The sequence below is a fragment of the Ciconia boyciana genome, chromosome 6 (genome assembly GCF_034638445.1).
Source record: "Ciconia boyciana chromosome 6, ASM3463844v1, whole genome shotgun sequence".
NCBI classification, from domain to species: domain Eukaryota; kingdom Metazoa; phylum Chordata; class Aves; order Ciconiiformes; family Ciconiidae; genus Ciconia; species Ciconia boyciana.
Window position 1 is genome coordinate 21,052,632 of NC_132939.1, and position 18,462 is coordinate 21,071,093.

At 40.0% G+C, this 18,462-nt stretch overlaps 1 protein-coding gene across 1 annotated transcript in view; it reads right to left on the minus strand.

Annotated features, from left to right (window-relative positions):
- LRRC56 (leucine rich repeat containing 56) overlaps positions 1-18,462 on the minus strand; it is a 65,291-nt gene that overhangs the window by 40,054 nt on the left and 6,775 nt on the right. The window contains exons 2-3 of the mRNA XM_072865066.1: positions 12,842-13,006; positions 3,115-3,202 (exon numbers count right to left, since the gene is read on the minus strand). Coding sequence (XP_072721167.1) covers positions 3,115-3,202; positions 12,842-12,997 — 244 coding nt within the window. The 5' untranslated portion in view covers positions 12,998-13,006. The remainder of the gene's footprint in view (positions 1-3,114; positions 3,203-12,841; positions 13,007-18,462) is intronic.

Consider the following 18,462-nt stretch of genomic DNA (forward strand, 5'->3'; position numbering starts at 1 on the left):
TAGCAGGATGGTTAGCTTTAAAGTTTAGCACAACCCAAAGTGAAATACTCATAAGAAAAAACCCAAGCAACATGTTTTAAATCACTCTGGGAATCTTGCTAAAGGAGATGTAGGCCCTCAGTGCTTGTGTTACAGTCTGTGTATGGCTGTGAACATTGAAATGTTTCTCAAGTGGAAATTGCGGTGTAAATTTGGGATTTGAGTGCTGCAAAGTTCCAGGTGACCCAGAGTTATGTGCAGTCTAGTAATTTGCAACTCTTTTACCTGGCCATTTAAGAGCTTGCATAGCCTATTTTATCTTTACACATAAAAACAGTTAAAACAATATTGTTTACTGAGTGCAAACTGATCATCCAAACAAATTCCTTGATGACAAAGATGCTCTTACCCACGTTCTGCAACTGAGGAATAGAGTGAGAGCAAGGTTAAGTGACTTAATATGGCTATAAAGAAAGCTAATTAGCCAGGTTTGGAATGCAAACAGAAACACCAAATTGCAGAGCGGTCCCGGCTGCAGGGGACAGCTGGAGGTCTCAAGCCCAGCCTTCTGCTCAGAGCCCAGTCTGTCAGATCAGACCAGGGTGCTCAGGGCTTCACCCAGCTGGGTCTTGAAAACCTCCAAGGATGGAGACTCCAAACCTCTCTGGATACACCTATTGCTCGACTGTCCTAATGGTGTGTGCTGGTTTTGGCTGGGATAGAGTTAATTTTCTTTATAGTAGCTAGAGTATGGGGCTATGTTTTGGATTTGTGCTGGAAACAGTGTGGATAATACAGAGATGTTTTAGTTGCTGCTAAGTAGTGCTTATACTAAATCAAGGACTTTTCAGCTTCCCATGCTCTGCCAGGTGCACAAGAAGTTGGGAGGGGATACAGCTGGGACAGCTGACCCCAGCTGACCAAAGGGCTATTCCATACCATATGACATCATGCTCAGTATATAAAGCTGGGGAAGAAGAAGGAAGGGGGAGACATTTCAGAGTGATGGCATTTTGTCTGCTCAAGTAACCATTATGCGTGATGGAGCCCTGCTTTCCTGGAGATGGCTGAACACCTGCCTGCTGATAGGAAGTAGTGACTGAATTCCTTGTTTTACTTTGCTTGCATGCGCGGCTTTTGCTTTCCCTATTAAACTGTCTTTATCTCAACTCACGAGTTTTCTCACTTTTACTCTTCGGATTCTCTTCCCCATCCCACTGGGAGGAGCGCAAGCGAGCAGCTGTGTGGTGCTTAGTTGCTGGCTGGGGTTAAACGTTAAACCACGACATGGTGGAAAAGCTTTTCCTTCTGTCACGCTGGAACTTTTGTCATTCCAGCTGGTCTGGTTCTTACCCTACTCCTTTCCTCAGGCTATTTATCCAGACCCTTGTGACCAGAGACCAGGTCAGCAGTGCAGTTTCAGGGCAGGCAGCCAGCGAGGAGCATGCAATGAGCCTGACACCTTCAACAGCAGCCTTGCTTACACCATTCACTTTGATGGTGCAAACTGCCCTGTGATACCCCTAAAAATTTAGGCCTTAGTCCATGCGCCTAAAAATCAGCTGCCCTAGGAAAAAAAACTGTAGGGAACTGATGATCACTGGAAGCATTAAGTGGCAAACTTTCTGCCCTAGCCACCTGCTGACACGTGCAAAGAGGTTTCCACAAGGAGGAAATTCAGAAATGCACTTTAAAAAAAAAGACAGAAGGAAATTCAGGATGGTGTTGATGTTCTGTTATTCTCAAAAGCAGCGGGGACCTGCAACTGCTGGTTTTTATAGCCCTCAAGGTCCAACTCTTGGTGCAAGCGGTGGGACATAAACAAGATGGAAATCGTTTGCAACATGGGAATAGTGCTCTGTATTCTGTAAAAGTTGCAAAAGCCTAATCACAGGGAGCAGAAAGAAAGTGATTTATTCCAGTAATGGAAAGAAAAGGGAAGTACAGAGTGAAAAAGGTGAAACATTTTGCTAGCTTGTCACAGCTAATATAAAATGGCATAGGAATGGAAGCACCACTTTCGACCATTGTAGAAATGGCATAATGAGATTTTCTTATCAACTGGAGGAAACATGACTGAACAGATTATGATCTCTGAAGGAAACAGATGTAATTTACCTTAAATTATCAAGTCCCTACCAGAAAGAGGCCTATTTACGAAATAAACAGAATAACCAATACAAAGTGGCCATATAATTCAAGACAAAAGCCCCCTTCACTGTACTTGCTTAATCATTCTTGACAAATCGACATCAAAAGACCCACTAAAGCTAATAGTCCATTACATTATAGTCGCTTGCACATGAAAATGAACTGTTTGGCTGAAAATACCAGCACCCACTTTTGGGGACATGACTCCTTTTGGCACAGAAAATATTACCCTGCAGTAGTTACTCAGCTTCAACATAGCAGAAGATGGACTTGGCAGACAACATAGCAGAAGAGGGTTGTGATGAGAATCCACATGACAGAAAATGACTGCCGGTACTGGAAAAAAGGAAGGTTTCATATTATTGATGTTAGCTCTGCTACAGAGGGAATTCCTTTGGTACTTCCTTACTTCCCCAGTACAGTGATGATGACACAGAAACAAATCACAAGTAGTAGGGATGTTTGGGGCTCATCAAAATGACGTATCTATAGCACCTTCCTCAAGCACATCATCCAGCACAGCTTGATGAGGCAGTACAGGATGCAAAGACAGGCTGCTGGCAGCATGAGCAGTGTGGTACCACGAGTGATTTCTCAGCCACAGGGGAATCTTACAGTGGAGAGAAACTGAACTTTGGCTACTGTTTCGCTAGAGTAGCGCCAAGTACTCTAGAGGGCAAGGTAATCAGTAAATGCTCATTTAGGGCCTAGAGGCATGTCTTTCAAAAGAATTTGTTCAAACCAATTGTCTTTAGACAAAAGTGGTGTCACTCATCCCATTGCCATAGTTTTCAGTCCTGTTTAGAGCCTCACAGAAGAAAACAGAGATCAAGGAGTCAGAGGTACCAGGGAGATCATGTTTCAAGAGCTCTTGAGCAGGCCAGTACTTTACACTGGCTGTTGGTTTCTGAGTCCCCAGTCCTGCTTCAAGACACAATAAAGGAAAAATTGAGATGGTGAGCAGAAGGTAAAGTGTTTTCTTACCAAAGTTTCCCAAGCTGTTCTCTCTTGTATCTACTCGCATCTCTAGGGCCTTCACTTGATGCAGATCATCTACCCCTGTCAAAACTTTCTGTAAAGATAAGCAGAGATATATGTGTACTCTCATGCAATAAACCCGATGACATGGGAGCAAAAAGGTGTAGAAAAGCTTTCAACCAGTGCTTTGTCAACATATACTCCAGGTCAAAATGGCTAGACGTGCAATCACATTGAAATAAATTTAGTATTTAAAGATCTTTCTTCCTTGTAGCTCCGAATTATTCTAGTCTCATATAACTTCTACATTGCTTAAAGAGTCAAGGCTGAGGGTTACATTCAAGCTGCAAATCAACAACAGACCTACATGCTAATTAACTTCATTTAAATAGTATGTCCATGCTTTAAGATTTGCATGAGTCTTGTACTAATCCTCAGCAGATAGGAAGTGTTACCCTTAAGTGTCACCTGTAATCAAAAAGGCACTAGGTAGTAAAACTCAATGAAACATACTGTTTAGCCTTTTAACCTCAAACTGTGAAAAGGAAATATGATTTTACTTCAAGCAGCTCACTTTTCTGAAAGAAGACAACACTAATGACAAAAATTACAAATTCCTTTGAAAAGATCTAGGCAATGCAAATAGAAGCCTCCAAAATGTTTCATTATTTTTGCAAAATCTTAGTAATAGGATCAACCACTGCATTAAGCAAGGGTGTGTATGTGAACGCAGGATCTTTCCTATTTTATCACAGGATCTTTCCTAATATCCCAAGGTCTGTGTTGATATGTACATGTAGATTTTGCCTTGGCAGAGGTAAGCAGGAGGACAGAAACAAGCAGAAGCTATACGCAGAGGAGAGAGGGAAGCTCTAGGACAGCCAGTGAAAACTACAGCAAGGCTGTGAAGTCCTAAGATGCCAGGCTGCAATTCCACAAGCAGCTGAAGCAATCTCACATTACCACTGCTCTCATCCCCTGTTCCTTCCTGCTATGACCCAGCTACTCTCTCCCCATCTCTCCCCATCTTCCCTCATCCAGGCTGCATGTCCCACCACCTCCTTTGCATCAGCTCTGGGTGCTTAGTGGATCCTTCCATGCATGAATTCAACAAAACAGACCAGGAGGGAACTGTATCCTTTCTTCCTGATGGGTTAGTGGTTCATGGAGGGGTCTGAAACACTCCTTGAGAGATGAGAAACAAGGCTTTTGTGTCATAAAACTGCCTGAAAGAGTGGATGCTATGCAGAGTGATACAACTGCTAAATTTTCATCTTTCTGTGTCAAAAGAGTTAGGACATGAGGCTAAAAAAGTCCACTTCAAAGAAATGGCTGACCCTGGCATCAGTGTCTCCTCCTCAATGATGCAATCAACAGCATGGGTTGAAAGAAGTATTGTCACCTGCTTTTTGCCCCTCTTTTTAAGATGAAGGCAGGAAGTCATTCAACGACCTCCATGTACAGGAGACAAGTTTTCTTACTATTAAAAAGTTACAACATTCTTTAGTTTGTTTAATAAGGGGGAAATTACTCCTTAGAAGGGAATGTGTAGGATCACCTCTGTTTATGAGTTTTAGGAAGAAAAAAATAACCACAACATCCAGTTAATTTTGTAGGGAAAAACGGCAGTTGCAACATTCCTGCTCATCAAGTAAAATTTGTATTGTGCACAAGTGACTGTAACTTCATTCACTCTGATGGTTCCACATCCTCTTACAAAGGACCAAACATAGTCTGAGTGTAACCGAGATGACAGTTTAAAAGGGCATGGTTTCCTGAAAAGGCTCAGCATCCCTCCTTGAAAAATGGGTTCCCTTTGTAAGGTCTTGACTGGGACTCCTAAGAAACAGAATTATCCAAAATCTTCAACTGCTTTTGAATTGTCTTTAAAACATTGTGTTTAAAATTATTTTTAATGTTATTTTTTTAACTGTTATTTTAAGGAGGCTAAGCCTAAGAAAGCTTCTAGACTTTCTTGTCTCCCCACTAGAGTATGAGAAACAAAGGTCTAAGGTAAAAACTTGAGAGTCCCCAATGGCATCCAGAAATTTACTTTCTATCCCCAGATGCAGCCACCACAATAATGGTTTTGCTCCTGCACAACTACAGACTGCTTTCTCCCCCCAAGTAAACACAAGATCCCTCACTGCAAGACACATTTTGCAGTAATCCTTTTCAGCAGATGACACTGTCTGTCATATAGGACGAGAGTACATGAGAAATGAGAGCTAGCTGACATCCTGGCACACAACCACGCACTTGGATTGCTGGACTTGGACAAAAGCTTACTGCCATTAAAGGAAGCTTCTTCTGAAAAATACCTCCCCCCTCCCCATCAAAATAGTCTTAAGAGCCTACATCATTAGAAGACAGAATAGGAAGAGGTCTCAGAACAAGGGTCATACACTTTGTCAGTAGAGTAGCAGAAGGTCCTGGCACCACAGGGAGCCTTTGCCTTTCTCCTTTGCTGTCTGCAAGTTCCCTGCACGCTGTCCTTCCCCCTGCTGTATTCTAGACAGCCTCCTTCCACAGTTCTGCTTCTTGTTCTCCTCTTTCAAAATCCAAGCATAAAAGCTGCACAAAAGTTATATCCTCTCCTCTTCTAGCGTTCCCTATTCATTTTCCTCATACCAGGGATTACCAGTGTGCTTCTTTGCCCTCCTTCTCCTCTTCCAGATCCACCATTTGTACTTTTTTCCCTGTCTGAGAGATGAGCTGCTTAGCACATCCATATTTTGTACTGCAACAGGCAGAGCTGTGGCTCCAGTGCTGGAAAGGGTTATTGGCTGCCATCACCAGCTCTTTGAACTATAGTTAGCTGCCTTGAAGCACGTGCTAACCAGATGCGACAGACTCGATGTGTTCTCAGTCCCCGCTTCCCCGTTCTGCTTTTCCAAAAGTCTCTGTGAAAATTGCTGTCCTTCCACCTGCTGATGCTGATGAGATGCTTGGAGAGTTTGGAACCAATTGGCCGTGGCATGCAAAAGCTATTGTACTACATGAAGGAAACAAGACATGCTCTCGGGTTGAGGATATGAGCTCATTTAAAGGCACTAGAAGCACAGAGACCCCAGGTGTTGACTGCAAACTAGTTAGCAAGCAAAAGGCCAGGGCAGCAGTTCAAGAGAAGGTTATGTGGTGAACGGTTCCTGTGGAAGATAGTTAGGACACTCCTACTCCCCAGACACCTTTCTTGGCATACTGGTTGCAGCTGGAAGTCTGATACGTCTCGTGTCACAGCTAAAATTCTGGCATCAGGAATGGGAGAGATTCAGGGAAGGACGTGGAAACATTTAAAATAAAGATGACATATATTGAGCAGGACCTCCCTTTTATGTTGTTTAATTTCAAAGCACAGGAACCTTCATCAAAATTTGAAAGGAGGGATATTTAGGAAGAATTTTACTGCTATTGGGTAGCAAAAGAAAAAAAAAATCTTGTCCAAACACACAAGGGATCATCAGCTTGGACAGAGAGATGTCTGGCACCACATGGGTAGAAGTGATGTTAAGGCACTCTGCATCTCTTCATTCCTAGGGCCATGCGAGGTCTACGACAGGCTCCTGCCCTAGTTCAGAGGTGTCCCACTGTGGCTTCAGGTAATGACTGCCTGCCCACAGCTCAAAGGGCTGTTTTGACAGCCAGGGACAGAAGGTCTCTCTGCCTGTGCCCCAGGAATACTTACAGACATGAAGGTGCTGTGACCATCTAGAGATTTCTTCTGCTGTTTACAGCTGCTCAGCCTCAACATAGAGCAGACAAAAAGGGACCAAGGATCTTTTCTAGGCAAAGAGTTGGATATACTCAGTCATTTTATATCAAAAAGATACCTAGAAAAAACTAACTATAATTCCAGGCTGATTGTTGGTGTCCAGAGAGGATTCTGCTTGCCACCCATCTACTGCTTAGCAAGGTAGGTATCAGTTAGATAGAGAAGGAGGATTTTTTCTGAAGAATCAAACATCAAAATCTTTCTGGCACATGATGTTCAAGAAGGTGGCCTGACAGCTTGATTCTGGGCAGCAAGTGTTATACTCCACCCTGAATTTGTTTATTTGAAAGGATAAATTTCCATGGTAAAGCACTGCACAATTCTTTGAAGATGAGTAAAAGATAAGTAAAACAAAGATGGATAAAGTTCACTTCACATTTTTGCACCTCCTTCAAAATAGGAGTAAAGCTGTTTTCCATGAGATCATGCAGAAGCTATTGGCAAATAATTCAGCCAGTATTTTAAGACGCAACTCCATGACAGCTCACAAACCATTCCCATCATGCAAAATGTCTGGCCAATATCTAACTGGAGAGCATGCACTAGTTTGGAAAGCTCTTCCTCTGACTGACAAGAAAAGCCAATAAGTATTCTGTAAAAAAATTGCAAGTGAAAAATACTTCAGTGCTTGCAGAGCTTCCCAACTGGCAGAACAATCACCTGGGGATGCTGGGAAATCAATTTCAAGTCCCACTTGCAGCTCTCTGTACATTCCTTAATTGGCAAATAGTATCTGTTCAATTAAAGCTGGTGTATACAACTGATTTCTTCTCTGTTCCCTAGATTTTTCACATACTCTAAGAAAAGGAGATATGTTGCTGAAGAGCATGCTGCGTGCAGCTGTCAGAGAAGCATTTCCAGCTGTGCATTTATTTTGCTGATCCTGGTTAATTTGGCTAAGAGAGGAATTCCTGAGTGGTGAGCTTATTTTCTTTTAATACTACACCTGTATGCAAATACCAGATTCATGTCCATTCATGTGTTCATTGCTTTTTGCAGGGATTTTATTTCAAACTCCCAACTCAAGAATAATCTCTCCCTATACAAAAAAATTAATGTTGCTAAAAGTATGACAAAATATTTCTTCTAAGAAGAAGATTACTGGAACGTTAACAAGGTTTTGAGTGATTCTAAGTTAAGGGATTTTCAATGAGAGGGAACAGAAGAACTTCCCTGTGGTCCCATATGCAATCTTCCTTTCAAAATGGCTACATGCTGCAGATGCCCATAGTTATAATATTTAGCTGTATTTCACTACTTTCTGCATACACATACAAACACATTATTTTCTCAGTTCAGATGAAGAGATCAGCTAGGCATTCAATCTGTGGTAAAGAGAGATCTTGGGATCTCTCTTTGGGAGGTTTGCTGATCTCCCAGAAAGAGCCTGTATCATTTCTGTAGGAGGAGTCAAGCTCAGTTTTCACTATGTGCTGAGTTAACATGTGGGTCAGGAGTAGACAGGATAGTAGATATTCTTACGTCAATTTTTGCTTTAAATTTTTTAAGGATTTACTTTCCCTCACATAGATATTAAAGTCATACCCCATATTAATTCTTTTTCCTATCTAGCAATTAGGTGCATAATAAGTAGCTACAATCATTTCTCAATGTTGTGTCACTGAACATGCAACACTCAAGACTAATCTGCCATTTTATGTTAGCTAAACAGCTGTGACAGTATGCAAACGAAAATCTGTTTTTTTCATATAAAGGCATATGTGCATGTATGCATACAAATACAGAGATTCCTGATGTGACAATTTGAATGTAAAACATCAGATGCCTAAGTAGCAAGATGAACACTAATATAACAACTACAAGCCTTCACTATAGTAAAGGCATTAGTGTTAGAATAAGACCCTATAAAAAGAAAGCTCTGAAACTAAATGAGGCTTTGTAATTTTTTTTCCTGTTCACGGTATTATGTATACTACTATCTGTTACCTTGAGCAATCTGATCTAACTTTGAAACTAGCTGTGCTTTGAGCAGAAGATTGAACTGGAAGACCTCCAGAGGTCCCTTCAAACCTTTTTTTTAATTATTATTTTTAAATGATTATACAATTCTAATGAAGGATTCAGCAGATCCAAATTCAGTCAGTTACTTCCTTCTCCACTTAATTTATCAAAATTTTGCACTTGCTTCCTTGATCTCCACTTTTTTTCCTCAAATCCATTTAGCTTACAACTGAGAGGAAAACCTTCTGCCAAGGAAAAAAGGAAACGATTGAGTCATTTCAGCAAGAATCCAATCTGTTGTTCCAGGACCCTCCAGGATTTTCTTCTCCCCATGAGGATGAGTGCATATCATATGAAATACACTCTAACCTCCTGAGCAACAAAACTAAACACCACTTCCAAACACATGTTCCTAAGTTTAGAAAACATGATTAATTGGAGCAGGATCAATAAATAGCAAAATAAGAAGAATACTTCCTTTCTTCTCTAAAGATCATGCACAAATGTGATTAGTTTTGATAACGTGACAATATCTGGAAGACATTTGACCTTGTAAAATAAGTTTATTCTGAGAAGTGGAATGCTTTTTGTGAAAGTCAGGGAAAGATCCTTTGCAAATGGTGGGGAAGGGATGGGGGTTAATAGAACAAAATAAAAATCTGATTCAAGACAGGTGGAGCCTTTAATTTCAGTTCCTCCACACTTAATGAGAAATCTGTGCCACAGCCCTAATAAAGTTAAAAATTAATTGCAATGTGTTTCCCATTAATACCCAGTTTTCAGAACAAAGGGAGAATGGAGAATTTGCTCACCCTGGTATTCTACAACATCTGACAACAACACATAAGCACAACACAAGTACAGGCAGAGCAGGGAGCTGGAAATACTAATAGGACAGGTACAAATGGAAAAGCACGAACTCATATTCATATAGATGAAGATTAAACAGTACAACAGAAAATTGACATTGATACTAGCAGAAGGAATAAAAAGAACAGCTAATGATACCAACCCTTGCATCAAAAGGGTTGCATTTTGACCTGTAGCTTGGATGAAGAGTATTCAAATATAAAAGGGCATTACATGACATCGCAGCAAGAGAGATGGCAGCAAGCAGAAACTACAGAAGATGTGATTAACATAACAGGGATATAGAATCACACAGGATTTCAAAGTGAACATTATGCTGAAACGAGGCCACAGAAGACCACAAACCCTGTAGTGAGTGAGCATAAGGTTTAGGGGAGGTGAGGTGAGGTGAGGTGAGGTGAGGTGAGGTGAGGATCTGCTATGGAGAAGAAGAGAATGAGCAAGGGATCAATGGTTTTGTAGAAGTTGTCTTATGTGCTATGGGGCCCAAAAAGGAAAAAAGGAAAGAAAAAAGAAAAAAAGAATCAGTTTAAGCCAAACTTTCCTCTCTTTGGAGGAAAACAACCTGGCAACTGGAAAAAAAAGTGAAGGAATACCAGTATCACACCTTTTAGAGAGTCCTTAATAATGAGGACTGCTAATGTAGACTGCTAGTGTTTTCACTACTAAATAGACTGCTATCCCCCTGGAAAAAGGACAAAATGAGTAAATTGTGCAGGTAGAGACAAGGCTGCAGGCTGCAATCCAAGGTGCCCAGTCTTCACAGATTATGCACAGCTAGACCTTCCAGCCTCCCTGAGCTCAAACTGAACAGGTGCAAGACAGAACATTGCAAGGGCAAGGAGTAAAGCTGAGTATATATCTCAGAACAAAAACCTTCCTCAGGAACCTCCATCAGGTGTCCAGAGATCTGCCTATGCAACACTGCAGAACTGGGGCCTATGTCCTTATTTGAATGTAAAATATTTTTACTTTAATGAGCATGTATTTTAAAAATCTATTAGTTTCCTTCTCAGAGCACTTCAGCGAATACAATCAATAACTCCTAAAATATTCACAACTAAAAGACAATCAAGAAGATATTGCAAGTGTATTGATTTAAGCAAAACAACCTTTCGAATCATTTGGTTATCAATGGCATGTGGTTCCCTAAAAAATATGCATGTGAAAACTTGTTTTGGATTAAATGTTTGAACAGTGTCTCTATTTTTACATTTGCAGATCCAGAGGAAGTAAATTTATGGAAGCAGCGATTTCCATTTGATCAACATAAAGGTCAAAGAATAGATAGATTGGATATGTTATTAAAACAAGCTATAAACATTGTTAATGTTTCCTTGACAATGTCATATAATTTTTCCTCTGAGCAGGAAGTATCCCAGCTAGGCCAATACAAATGTCGAGTTCCAGGGCCAGGAAATAACTGTGTCCAGAAAAATTAGTAGGACAGTATGCATCCATTTAAAAGAGTCTTCGAAATGGAATTCCTTACAAATGTTAATACACACAATCTTAAAGAGGCAAGACTCAATTAAGTTCAAGAGGGTGCATATTAATAATAAAGGGGGTTTTCCCATTTTTAAAAATAGCCCAGAATTGTGGGAGAATTTAACTTCTGATCTGTATTTAAAAAAATATTACAAAATAATGAACTGCAACTTAATGGGATGTGGCTAACATTGCCTTACATACACTTTTCTGCTTACAATTTACTGTGAACTAAAAGCAGCAGAGCTTCAGAAAGAGAAGAATTTCATGCCAATGAAAGAACTTCCTAAGAGTTTAATTCAGAGTTTATTGAAGTCAGAGGGCAGCTGTTTTGGTTACTCTAATGGACTTTGGTTCATGCCCTAAGAAAACAGACTAATCTGAGAGTTTCCCATTGCAATCATACTGGGTATTGTAGGCCACAAACACATTAGACTGGTCAAACTCTATGCCAGATTTATAAAAAAGACCAAGAAGCTGTCAGAGGTTCACATGAACCAAAGAAAAGTGAATGGCATAGATCATAAGATCATATATCAATTTTTCTCCAGAAAGCTTAAAATATACACTCTGCAGAAAGTGATTTTTGTATTTCCAAACATTCTATAAACACTAAAAGACTTAGCTACTAAGGGGAGAGTAGTTCTAAGAATAACTTGCTGTCTAATCTACAGCGCATGGTCAAAATTGTGACTGGTATATAGTTAGGGAGTGGCGTAAACCTGCAGCTGGAATATGCCCCCTGCAGAAGCTAGTGTCTCTCCACCAGTGCAGTGGATGCACAGACGATTACGGACACCACACTCACCAAGTTGCCCGGTGGGAGCATCCGAACAACAGCCTTGGTCCCATCTGTCTTTCACTAATTTCTATCCAGCTCTGCAACACAGAAAGCTGCAGCTTCTCCCCTGAACTTCCGCTCTGAGCTCTCCCTTCCTTTAGCAGGGATAAGCGAAGTTATCTTCTCAGCTCCTACACGTCCCAAAGGATTTCACCCTTAATTAGTCCTGAGCAAATACAGCACAATATGCAACCAAGTATTCCTTCATGAGAGATTTCAGCATGTTACTCTCTTTCAACAGGCTGCACGCCAAAATCATTTCCCCTGGTCAAAAAGGAACATGGCTTTCAAATGTGCTTTGAAATTTCACACACTTTGATATATATAGAAAGTACTTAAAGCACTTGCAGAATATTTTAATTGGCTTCTTAGCAGGACAGAGGATTTCACTAATTCACAAAAAAGTTGTGCTTTCAAAGTTACATTTCCAATCTCTAGAACAAGGTTAATGTAAAAAGCTTTTTCTAATGCTAAGATTCAAGGTACTTCAGATGACATTAATGAGATCTGTTTAAATTATAATTACGCTACCCATACTTTTCTTCACGCTGCTTCAAGAAAGCTGGCAATAAAGACAGCAGCATTCATGCTGGGAATATTTTTTATATGAAACAAGGTGAAAGGAGGACAAACATTTGATAAGTTTCCATAAGACAGAATTTACTTTATGCAGAAGTCTAACTGTCAGATATGCAACAATCTGCAATCATCACAAAAGCTGCTGGAAGGTTAAGTTAATACAGCTCTGTGTATGCCAGTTTGCCTCTTCTATTTCATTAAAAAGTTGGATGTCTACTCACCAGTTTCCTGGGGGAAAGGTATGCATCCATAAGTAGCTCTCCATCATCTTTAATCTTCGGACTGGGATTTAGGTTGCCTCGCCAACTCAAATCAGTCACCCGGACTGCAGCTGAGGCCAGACAAGAAATTCTGCCAGGATTCCACTTCAGCTCCATCTCAGTATGCTTTGAACAAAAGGATAACAAGCGGTCTGATTTTTTCCCCTGTATTTATTATTTTCCCTTTAGCAAAATCTATTTTGACTCCCATTGCAAGTCAGCAAGTGCCTACGGAGATACAGGTTTCTCTAATAAGAAAGAACGCAAAGCAATGCGTCACGTAACATATATTCTTCCTTTTCTTCACCCTCAAGAGCTATCCTAGTCCCACATCTCATTCAGCTTTGAGTATAAGCTTTTACAGCAAACTATCATTTGCAGTTATACAAAAAGCCAGGCATACCTATGGCTCTGTACAAAGAGGGTAGTCAAGAACAAACAACTCAGGACACTAGTCCTTTCCAGTCTTCTCACTACTCCACGCACCCTCCTCTGGTGGCAATGAACCTCCCATCCACATGGGCCTCCTACCTACCCATCACCTTTTGAGAAATGCAAACAGCACTCAGCAAAACTCTGCTGGGCTCCAGGCTGCAAGTGCCAGCACCAAGATATGTCATCACTTCTCTCCAGTGTTTTGAGCTCTGCCTGTAGGTAGCATGGACAGCAGCAGTCTGTATTTGCTGTCCTAAATTAAATGTACCTGCACTGTTACTGATGGCCGTCTGGGTCAGGCAGACCATGGCTACTGACTTCTAGTTCTCATAAGAGTCTTGGAGAAAACAAAAATAAAATACAATTTAAACAAAACTGTGTATGCTTCAAGTGAGGAATGAAATCCAAAGTTTGAAGATGAAGCACTTCGAAAGTGTCCATTCTTCAATTCCCAAAGCTATCCCTTTTCCAGAAATATTAACAATTAACTTTGAAATATGAGAATAAGCACATGACCCATTAGAGTAAAAAAGCAATCGGCTGTACCCGAATGGTACAAGCATTACTATGATTTATACAGCTATTTACTATTACTTGGCAGCAAGGAAGTATCACAGCTGGAAACATTGCTGTAACAACAACAGGCTAGACTAGAGAAAAGCCTTCTCGCTCTTCTGAAGGGACACCTGCAGTTTTCCTCTGTTCTCCACTGTGAAGCAATACTTATTCTTAATGCTTGAAAAGTAATTCAATAATCAAGCTAATCATAACTGGCTGACAAGGCTTCAGTGGTGGCCAAGACCTGAGAATTATCACCTTTCTTCCCCCTCATACTAATAAACAGTTAAACACAGGAGTGATTTCTGTTAGGAAAAACAGAATAAGTTCTGACTGCTCAGCTAGTCATCTCTACTTGGGAGGACTGACCAGTTAGTAGGTGAGAGAGGTTTACACTGAAGAGACTTCTTGCTCTGACTACTCACATCCAGTCAAAAGTCTTCCTCTCTGCACTAGCAAAAGAAATTCAAAAGACTCAGTACTGTCAGAAAAAATAGCGGCCCTTATCTAAAGAAGAAGAACAACAAAAAATTAACAATGCACCAAACCTCTCCCTGCAGGATCTCCCAGCATTAGCAAGAGAGGAACCAAAACCTCACAATCCTAAGTGCTCGTTCCATATGCTTGTCAGGGAAGAGGCAACCTACAGAAAGCAAAAATTGTTTTCCCAGATCACTGCATGTACCTGGCAAGCATTCTTAGAGAAGAAGCTGACTTCTCAAATATGCTACACCTGAGCCACAACAATGTTCAACGCTTAAAAAACATATTCAAGAACAATTCTTCAGAGGCACATTACTACTTTCAATCTTTCTTAATGGCTTATAAAAGAAACACCATAAAGTAAGCTGAGCAGGACATTTGCAGCTTCTAAAACCTCAGTGTGCCCATAGTACTAGAAGGACAACTTTCATACTTCTGCCCATTAAGAGGGAAAAGTGATCTCAAAAACACTATGTGTCTTAGGTTTTGGAAGAAAAACTACAACCCATAAACTTCTATTATCTGTTTCTTTTTCCAAAGAATTCTAGAATTTCTCAGATTTTTTTCCTCTACTTGCTTTAGAGCAGGTCAATATGATTTAGTCAGTACACTGAGTTGCAACAGTCATCAGTTATCCAAGGAAATTCAAGGATCTTATGTGATATGAAGGTCTTCCGGTGTTGTCTTTATTTTCCTAAGAAATAATTATTTTGGTCAATAACTGACTTGGATTAGAATATCTGTCATAAATGCTGAAATACTTTGACAGTTGCACAAGACTTGTGTTGGATCATGTGCAAGTACTGGTGGTTCCTTCTAATTCAAGCGAGGATTGTTACTATCCAGAGATAATCCCGTATGTTACTGGAGCCAAGCAGAGCAATAGTCAGAAATCACTGATGTAATGTGTGAGCGCAAAATGCAATGAGATAATAGCAGGATTGTGTAGATTCGGGCTGTAAAGAGTTAATATACTTGCATAAAGCAAATTGTTGTTCTCCTTTCTTCAGTCCATCACTATTACACTTCAGAACGTCCTCCAATCTTTGAAATATGTGTTGATACAGCACTTACTTAAGGTTTGACAGGGAGATCAATTTGTGGCTTAATATCTGAAGTAACACTTCCAGTTCTATACTTCCCACTATTGATCTGCTGCTTGTAATTATTGCAACATTGGATTAGAGAGAATAAAAGTATTTTCATTACAAATTGTCTGGGATCAAATTGAGTTATTGTCAGCAAACAAAACAAATTTTTTTGACATGCTTCCATCACTTCAAAACTTTCTCCAGAGAAGAAAGAATCTTCTCCTGAGCATAGATCAAAATGAGGAATATAACATCCTCAAAATGAGGAATATAGAAAAGCTAAGAATGCAGGAATCTTAGTGGTGAGGTACCAATCTTGAATAAAAATCCATAAACCTCCAAAATCTCCAGCACTGTATAGGAGCATGAAGGGAGCCTGGCACAACACTTATCCCCCTACAGATACAGGAGTCAGATAACTCATTTTCATCAGGTCCACCTGACTTTCTGAGACAGGTAAAATCAATTCAGTAAAGCCACCTCACCCACTCATTTAAAATGCTAAAAAGCAAATGAGAAATCTATGGCTCTGTCAAATGCACAGGACAAGCAACCACTGACCCAAACTAGTGTTAGCCTCAGTGGGACAGTTAACAGGGACTGGAAAGACTTCATTGTCATTAAAGAGGTCTGAGAAGTCACAAACCTGAAGATTACTCCACAGAGAAGATGGTCGCATTGGATATACATTGGATCTATACACAGAATGGTAATGCAGATCATTCCTGCAAGACTTTGTGGGACCAACAAGGATGGAAGCTAACTGCACCTAACACAAACCTTCAATGAATTCAATGAGAGAGCAAAGCAACACCAGTAAGAAGATGAGAGTGTCAGGGAAAGAGAAAATGGCTGAAAAAAAAAGGGGTTTTGTCCTGTATGTGAACATTGAGAAGAATAAAAGAATGAAAGAAATCAATGAATTAATTTTTGCAGGATTTGCATCATAGGTCTTGACTTGGCAGGCTCTTACGCGTGTGGATAACTAGAAGCAGATAATCAATGAGTGCAGGAGAAATCAAGACCAGAGCAGTGAGATGGAAGATCTTGAATTCTACAAACAGTTAATCTGTCAACTTTCCCCGCTGCTGCCACTCTCCTTCCCAACACGAGTGTGATGATGGTAAGCTATTCAATTCACAGACATGTGAAAGTTCATTAAAAACTGCATGACATTTTCAACATATATAGAGTAATATGGCTAATAAAGATCATTATTGAAATTAAATTATCCTTGGAACAACATGTTATTCGAAATCCCTGCAGAATACTGTTATTTGCTAGAAAGAAATTAGCAGAGAATAGTTATTTGATGTTCTTAGGGTCCGACAAATTGGTAAAACTCCAAGATTTGATTTTCCTGCTACAAGATTTATCAAAGAGTCAGTGATAGGATCGTGTATTCTTCATTAAATATATATTAATATGCATTTCATATACAGCAATTGCCAGAAATGTGTGACTCCATATTAATTATGGCTTCTTAAGTCTGGGAAAGACCCTTTGAATTTTGTGACTAGGCATGATAATTTCTAATGCAGGCTTCAAGACATTACCTAAAGACCTTGTCCAAGCAATTAGGCTACCATTTAAAAACCAAAAAAAAAACCCCAAACAAAAGTAATCAATCCAGATTTACTCTAGGAAACACATATACCTCTATATATTAACATCCCATACAAAAATGAATCTTTACTCTCTTAGGCCAGCTTCTCAACCAGCATCCTCTCCTCTCTATGGCTACCCATGCCTTCAAAAAGCTCCACTGGACAGGGAGGAGTGCCATTTCAGGTAGGGTACTGCAATCTGTACACCCTTATCTTTATGTCACCAGCCTAAAAATTCTCTAGAAAAAAAAACATTTGAGAACCATTGTGCTATGGTGAACCCTTCATGACAAGAAGCTTGCACTGCAGACTTCCATTTCTCTTGCCCTGCATAATGTAATTTTTATTTGTTTAATCCCAAATCACAAATTACAGTAGTGCCTATACTGTTACCCCGCCACAGAATGAAAACAAAGAATTCTGTATTTACTAAGGATTTGACAAAAGGTTTGGTTTATAAGTCCCAAGGGAACTATGAGTGCCCTTTTAAGTGTAATTTTGTGCAAGTGCACTACAGATAACCTCTTCTGGAAAATAACTGTTTGGGCAGCTGGAATTTACTATGAAGTCATCAGGAAACTACTGTTACAATAATCCACCCCTAATGGCAAAAACAGTTCCTGCTACATTTATGCAATATAAAGCATCTTGCAACACACCGCTATTTTAGCAGGTGCAATTTCTAAAAAGTTGAAGAGTAAAACATTTGACCTGATATTAATGGAAATCTTTCTTTTCTGTACATGACTAAACGATCTTGTTTTAATCTTCTGGTTTTGGTAAGCAGAAGGAGGTAACAACTACTTCAGTAATGCTACTTTCATATCAAGGGATCATGTAAACACTATAAAGAGCATTCATAAATATTCCACTTGTGTGCCCCACTAAAAAAAACACCTTTTATGAGAATGCTGAAATATCAAGATATCAATATCCCATTTAACATAATTAAATATTCACTGACTTCAATGACATTGAATGACTTGAATGCTTACAATGATGGTTTTGTTTAACTGTTCATCCAATTTGAGGCCTTGGTTCAAGCACCCAAATTTACACATAAAGCAAGTGTACCGATTTGTCTCATTGTTTACCTTCCTTATTTATGGTTTCACAAGCTGTAAGAGTGCCTGATGGTCCTTCGGTATTACATGTAAATCCTGCTCTACAGTTGCCGTGACCATGGTAGGCAACCCTTGGGATCTATGTCCCACACGGTCCCTGAGGAAAGTTCTTGGGAGCTTCATGGACTTTGTACTACCCTCATGCACAGAGCTGAGTTCAAACTGTGCCGTTGTCCAAAGCAGCAGTGACTCCAGAGAAGAAAATGCATGCTACAAACCCAGACTAGGTTTGAGCCAACACCCTTGAGATAAAAGGTGTTTCATATTCTTAACTAACATAGCAA